Source organism: Muntiacus reevesi, chromosome 1, assembly GCF_963930625.1.
Source record: "Muntiacus reevesi chromosome 1, mMunRee1.1, whole genome shotgun sequence".
Taxonomy (NCBI): Eukaryota; Metazoa; Chordata; class Mammalia; order Artiodactyla; family Cervidae; genus Muntiacus; species Muntiacus reevesi.
The window spans coordinates 219288767-219296410 of NC_089249.1; the positions used below are offsets into that span (position 1 = coordinate 219288767).

The following is a 7644-nucleotide window of genomic DNA, read 5'->3' on the forward strand; positions in this document are numbered from 1 at the left end:
TGAATAGGAGAACTAAGGTTGAATTAAATCAATCTGAATTACATTGGCAAAAATCTTTTTGACATAACTTAAGTGGCTCTAGTGATAAAAAACTTGCCTACCAATGAAGGAGATGTAAGAGACTTGGTTTGATCCCTGGGTCAGGAAGATTCCCTGGAAGAGGAAATGAAAACCCACTCCAGTGTTCTTGCCTGGAGAATCCCCTGGACAGAGAAGCCTGGCAGGCTACAGTCCAAAGGGTCTCACAGAGTCAGACATGACTGAAGTGAACTAGCGCACATGCAATCATGAGAAAGGTAAACGTCATCATCACATTAAATAAAGAAAATGAGTATACTAAGACAGAGGTTTCCAACCCCCAGGCTGTGGACCAGAATTGTCTAGCATAGTCAGAGTTGAGCAGTGGACCAGTGAAGGATACTTCATCTGCAGCTCTCCATCACTCTCCATTGGTCAGATTACTGCCTGAACCATCCCCTTCACTCCCTCCTTGCCCCCACCCATGGAAAAATTGTCTTCACAAAACCAGTTCTTGGTGCCAAAAATGTTGGAGGATCACTGTACTGGGACATAGGTTTTTAAGGGCTATCTTAGAATTTGGAGTATTGAACTCAATCAGAAACTCTGTAGCCCATAACATGTATCTATGCATTGTATTTTTTATTACTGACCTTCAGTCCCAATGTGGTCCCCAAAGTTGACTTTGTTACTTTAAGATGTTTATTTATATGATGACATAAAATTTGGTTAACTTTAACTGATTTCATTTTCATTATTTTAATTTTGGAGAATGCATATAAAGATTCAGATTTAGATGATTGATAGTATTTTATAGGAAGCCAAAGCTTCTTTTTAGAAGCTTTGAGTTATGCCAACTGCATCCACAGACAGATGACCAAACTGACAACAGAAGTGTATGTAACCATTCTCATACTGAATTGTAGAGCAATTTAGTCCCATTTGTTTCATTATTCTGGCAGTCATTCTAATACTCCTTAGAGAAGTGGTTGGAATTTTCTCTACATAGAAGATGACCAGTTCAAAAGAAGAGAGCCAAAGACCATTGTAGTTTAGATTTCTCCCAGAAAAGCGTTATCTTCATTTGATACATATATTCACTAATTTTTTTAAAAAATACTTTGCCTTTGCCTCTTCTTAGAACTTCCATTGAGTGACTCACTCATTTGTGTGAACAAAGAAGGATCATGAGGTATATGAGGTGATTCCTTTTCATGAAAAATATAAACAGAACAAACAAAATGATGAAACATGAAAGAAATATAAACATATCAGGAAGAAGAATTAACCTTAGGGAAATTACTTTCAAGAAATACAGAAGAAGATATAAACTGCAAAAAATATAAGATCTACAGAAATATTCCTTGACAAAGCTAAAATATATTCTTTCTACTTAAAAGTATGATGAATAGTTTTAGAAAATCAATAGAAATGTTAGATGACCAAAATGAGGAAATGATAAAATAAAAACACAAAGGAATAAAAACAAGACATAAAAGAGGAAAAACAGAAAATTAGAGCAGCAGATCCAACACTGAGTAATAACACTTCTACAGCTAGAGAAGAGAAGAAAGGGAAGAAAGACTATCAATGGAATAAATCAAGAACATTTCCTAAGTTGTGATTTCTCAAAGTCATGTAAGTTCACATTAAAGTGCTTCCCAAGACTTCTTAGGTCAGTGGATGACAATATCGTGCTATTTGGTATGCTCAAGATAAATAATAGAGTCATAAGCTTTTACAGAGGTAAAAAAGTACCAGAAAGTAGAATAGTTTTCAACTTCTTAATAATGAAGAGAAGTGCAATTGTGTTTCTTAAGTGTAATATTATAGCTAACCAAAATATCCTTCATGTAAAAAGCTAAAACAAAGATATTTAGCTTCTCCAAAATTTGAATGCTCCAGAAAACTATTTAAAGGACAATGTTTCCCTAAAAACAAAGAGCAAACAATGAAGGGAGAAGATATGGGCCACAGAAGACTGCAGATTCAATACAGCATGTAAAGATGGGCATTTGAGGTGACAATTGTCAGTCTTGTACTGGAAGGAGAAGATGATCAGTTCAGGATCTCCAACCAGACACAGATGTCTCAAGGTTGCTATGCAAGATGCCTGGGAAACAATGAACTCTGACTGAGACTTGAACCCATGAGGCCAAAGCCCAAAGCCCACGGTCTTCCAACTGAGATCACACATTTGGCTTTAGGACTTAAGGTTCGTGGTGTCTCATCATGGAAAGAATTCAGTGAGAGACAAAAATGATAGGTAGGAAGTGAATTTGTTTAGAGATAAACACTCCACAGACAGACTGTGAGCTATCTCGGAAGATGAGAGCAGCCTCAAAATATGGCTTTGTTTGTTTTTATGAGCTGGGTAACTTTATAGGCTAATGAGTGGGACTCCCACTATTTCAGGGAAGGGTCAGAGGTTTACATGAATTGGGCAACTAACCATTTTTTATTTTTGATGATCGGCCTCAAAGTTGTCATGGTGTATATGGATGAGTCATTTAGCTTGCTAATGCGTTACAATGAGTGTAAACTGAGACTCAAGGTCTAGTAGGTCATCTCCTCTACCATCTTGGACCTATTAGGTTCTAACCAGTTTATGTTGTGTCAGTGTAGGAAGTTTATCCTATAGCTAAAGAGACAGAGAGTGCTACACATTAACCTGTATTGGGAGAGTGAATTAAGATCATGCCTTCTGAGACAAAGCATGCAGAGCAAGTTTAGTATTAAACATGTACAGAGTCTCTTGGGCAGAGAGTCTCCAGGACAGAAGAATTTTTAGCACTGGGACTCATTATATTCATCAAATTGCTTCTGTATCTATCAGGCAACTATTATATTTTTTGTGTACTTCACAGCTCCTAATAAACCTTATGTTTTGCACCAAGAGAAGAAATGAAGTAAAGTTATCTTTTATTTTTTTGAAAGCAAAAACTAACAAATGGAAGATTTTAAGTGATTTATTTGGTTAATGTTGCTCAAAAAACTCTTTGTATGATGATTTCATTTTCATGAAATTGTTTGGATGATTGATGCACTGTTACCAAACTGATATCCTGTTAACAAATTACTTTACTCTCCTATTTTCACAAACTCTATAAGAGAACCAGGAATATATGTGCACAATAAAGTTACTGCAAAACAGGATAGATCGTTAGTTCAAATTTACCCAAAGAACTTTTGGAGCTAAAGTATTAATGCATATGTGCTGACACTCCCTTTTCAAACACAGAAAAGATTAAAATCAACAAGTCAAATTCTTCACCACAATCTATGAACACAGACTGCTATGTCATTCCCCATAAACTGCTCTATGGAAAAGTTTCAGGTTCCATTTGAACCCTAATCCTACTGTGGTAAGAAAGTAGAGAAATGAGACGATATTGTAGTGTATCTTCCTATAGGCGGATGATTATGTCTTGCTTGACTAGGATAGTAAAACATTTCTTGGAAAAAAGAGGAAAATTAAATGATTCATTATCTTTTATAAACATTATGGGTGAATTTTATGTTTTTAGCTAAAAGTATGTTATAAGGACATTACCTATAAAGAAAAGAAGGGAAAAAATACAAAAAATAAAATCTTCAGTTCTGCTCATTTTCTGTTACAGAGTGAGAAAAAAAACAGGTAGTTATATCAAAGCACAACACACTTCTCCTGTGACTTCTGCCTCTGAACCTTCCAATTTACACACTAAAGCTGCATGGGGCTTTGAAATGCCCCAGAGTATAAAGATCCCTATTGTTCTAGATCCTCTCTGCACTGTCATCCAGGCTTCTCTCCAGAGAGACTACTCTTGCCTTGTCATCTCTATAAAAACTCCCTCTTCAGAGCAGTTGAGGTCCTTTGGTGTTAACTAGGAAAGGACCAAGTTTAGGAGAGATTCCCCACTTTCCTCTCTCACATGGATTACTCCCTTTGTTTATGACATTGGAGGGAGTCACCCACAGCCCACCAGCTTCAGGCTGGACCTTCTCTGGGTACAAGAGCAAGAGGACAAAGGACAGACAGAAATTACAGAGCAGAGTGTTTTGCTGGAATTAGACTATCTGTCTCTTTTACTTTTGTACTCAGACAACATTAGTTTCTTTGACTCTACACTTGGCAACATGCCACTAAAATAATGAGGAAGAGTTTTCATGGCGTATTTCCTCTGACCATTTTTTCATTTCTTAGTCTGTTCATTAAATTGCTAATTAGTAAACTTATTTTTTTGTCTTTCAGAAAATGTAGATATACAAAGCACTAAAGAAGAATCAGCTCTATTCTTAGGAAATCTAATTAATGATCCTACTCTGTGCACATTGGAGATGAACACATGCCACATATTAGCAAATTCAAAGTTAAATGGACCACAAAACCATATAAAATCAAAAGCTTGGAATATATTAGAGTTCTCTAATAGATATCCCACAGAAAATAAATTTTGAATAAAATAATGGGCAGTTATATGTAAGGGCATACAAAATAAAATAGATAAAATATATTCATATCCTTGACCAAAAAGTAAAGAAGATTGTAAACTGCAGTAAGTTATTCAAATAAAAATGTCCTGAAGGAAAAAAAAAAAAAAAAAAACGTGAACTAATTGAAGTAAATATATAGAGAGAGATATAGAGAGAAAATAGAAAGACATGGCAAGTGAGAAGAAACCCGAGGGGAAAAAAAGCAGACCAAGAAGCAGATAATAACATACTAGAAAACCATCCCATCATCCAATTTAAGCCCCAAACAAGATGATTTAATCAGCTGTAGTAGGATAGGCGTATATAAAAAAGTCAAAAGTTGAGGTGGTAAAGATTTAAAATTGAATATGAATGAATGTCCAATCAAAATTTTTATTTGATATGATAATAGGCACTAGGAACCCACTTCTGCACTGCCACCGAGCTAATTGTGTTCTAAGAATGGCAGTGAAATATGGCATTTTTTGATATAGTAAGTATAAAGATAAGTATGACACACAATTTATTCCAAAGAATTAGGTAGAGAGTTTTCTGGCATAAAGTGATTTTGTTCTAAATTGAATCAATTTGGCATTATTTATTATACATCTCTTATGTAAGCGTTCAATAGCAATGCAAGAAAGACAATAATAACTTAATCTTAAGACCTCCATAAGATATAATCATAATCAAAAGGTAGGAGTAATGCAAGATTTGGTGAAATAAATGCCTATATACATGAATAGAGGGTATCTTAAGAAGAAAATAAGCATGTGGGGATGTATATATAGATACAAGCTATCAGAAGAGAAAGATAAAAAAATACTGCAAATAAAGAATGATAGAACCTTCACAGAGGAAGACTGAATCTTGCCAAAAGAGTGAAACATTTTCCCAGCAGTAATAAACCAGATAAAGAAATTGTAACTTTTCCCAGTATTGAAAATCTAGTTTTAAAAATAATCTTTTCTCCAGATCCATTAGAAAGTCAGTAACTATTATAATAGCTAATTAAAATATGAATCATTGTGGTTCTCCTACTGAGTGAAGTGAAGTGAAAGTCGCTCACAAAGAGTTGTGTCTGACTCTTTGTGACCAAATGGATAGTCCATGGAATTCTCCAGGCCAGAATACTGCAGGGGATAGTCATTCTCTTCTCCAGGGGATCTTCCCAACTCAGGGATTGAACCCAGGTCTCCCACATTGCAGGTGGATTCCTTATCAGCTGAGCCACAAAGGAAGCCCTCTTTTGCTGAAAACAAGTCAATATCCAGGTATTGGAGTTGTAGGATGAACCTGGATGTAATCTTCTACATCTTTCTTAAATGGATCTGAAGGAGAGAGTGGGAGTAATTCAAAAGAGCTACATTCACAAGGTGCTATATTAACTTGTGTAAAGTATGGGATATGTATATGACTAAGTAATGTATTGTTTCTGAGCTCTATTGATCATAGAGGACAACTGAAGTCATCATCTGTGGTGGCATCTAAGAGATGGATAAATCACATCTGACCCAGGTATTTAAAAATCATAGAGACAAGAGACCCTAAAATGTTCTATCAAGTCTGAGATTTTGGGGAGTAATTTGGGAGAAGTTGAAGTTTATCAGGATTAATGAATGCCAATAGCTATCAACCACTTCTAACCAGCTTCGGAAACATTCAGGAAATTTATTCATAGAAAAGGAAAAGAAGTAAATCTAATCTTAGAATGACACCCCAACTTTCTCTCCAGGGCAAGGTATTGTACAAATGAGCAATTTTTTCTTTATGTGTATCATGGTACAGCTGCCTCAGAATCTAAAGGAAGAAAATACAAGTTCTCAATTTTAAGAATTATTTTCTCAAAACTTTATAAGATTTTCATATTTAATTTTATAGGAAAATTTCCTCAGCATAGTTTATTTTCTCTTTTCTTTTATTCTCTTCAAAAATGATTCTATTTTTGATTTTCACTAAAACTTATTTTCTTAAATGTTATTCATGTTTTAAAAAAAAAAAAATGTTATTCATGTTTTGTGTTTTGAGTAGTTTTCCTATAGCCAGATTATAAAATTTCTATGTAATTTCTCTGTTTATTTTTAAACTTTTAAGCTATGTCCACACATTTTCACTAAAAGTTTCAAATTTTATTAACATGATAGGCATACACAATGGTTAGAGGCTGTACATTATTACTATTATTTTTTTTTTTTTCAATTTTGCTGAGTTGCAGTAGAGATGGATGGAACCAATGAAAGCACCCAGGGAAATTTCATCCTTTTGGGGTTTTCTGATCGGCCCCATCTGGAGAGGATCCTCTTTGTGGTTATCTTGATCGCCTATCTCCTGACCCTTGTGGGCAATACCACCATCATCCTGGTGTCTCGGCTGGACCCTCACCTCCACACTCCCATGTACTTCTTCCTCACCCATCTCTCTTTCCTGGACCTTAGTTTCACCACCAGCTCCATCCCTCAGCTTCTGTATAACCTAAATGGACGTGACAAGACCATCAGCTACACAGGCTGTGCCATCCAGCTCTTCCTATTCCTGGGTCTGGGTGGTGTGGAATGTCTGCTCCTGGCAGTCATGGCGTACGACCGGTTTGTTGCAGTCTGCAAGCCCCTGCATTACATGGTGATCATGAACCCCCGGCTGTGCCTAGGCCTGGTGCTGATGGCCTGGGGCTGTGGGGTGGCCAACTCTCTGATCATGTCTCCAATGACCCTGTGGTTACCCCGCTGTGGGTACCAGAAGGTAGACCACTTCCTGTGTGAGATGCCTGCCCTAATTCGGATGGCCTGTGTCAATACAGCTGCCGTTGAAGGCATTGCCTTTATTCTTGCCATAGGCATTGTGCTGTCACCCTCAGTGTTTATCCTGGTCTCCTATGCTTACATCGTGAGGGCTGTACTAAGTATTCAGTCATCCTCTGGGAGGCACAAGGCCTTCAACACCTGTGGCTCCCATCTCACAGTGGTCTCGCTTTTCTATGGAAATATTATTTACATGTACATGCAACCAGGAGCCAGCTCCTCCAAGGACCAAGGCAAGTTCCTCACGCTCTTCTACAACATTGTCACCCCACTCCTGAACCCTCTGATCTACACCCTCAGAAACAAAGAGGTGAAGGGGGCATTGAGAAGATTGATTTTGGTAAATCTAAGTTTAAGAAAGAAATTAAAATAA

At 36.6% G+C, this 7644-nt stretch overlaps 1 protein-coding gene across 1 annotated transcript; it reads left to right on the plus strand.

Moving 5' to 3' along the window:
* Window positions 1-6693: 6693 nt before the first annotated feature.
* Window positions 6694-7644, plus strand: LOC136157632 (olfactory receptor 2W3-like). The gene has a single exon (XM_065919456.1). It carries the CDS (start codon window positions 6694-6696, stop codon window positions 7642-7644), a length of 951 nt encoding a protein of 316 aa, XP_065775528.1.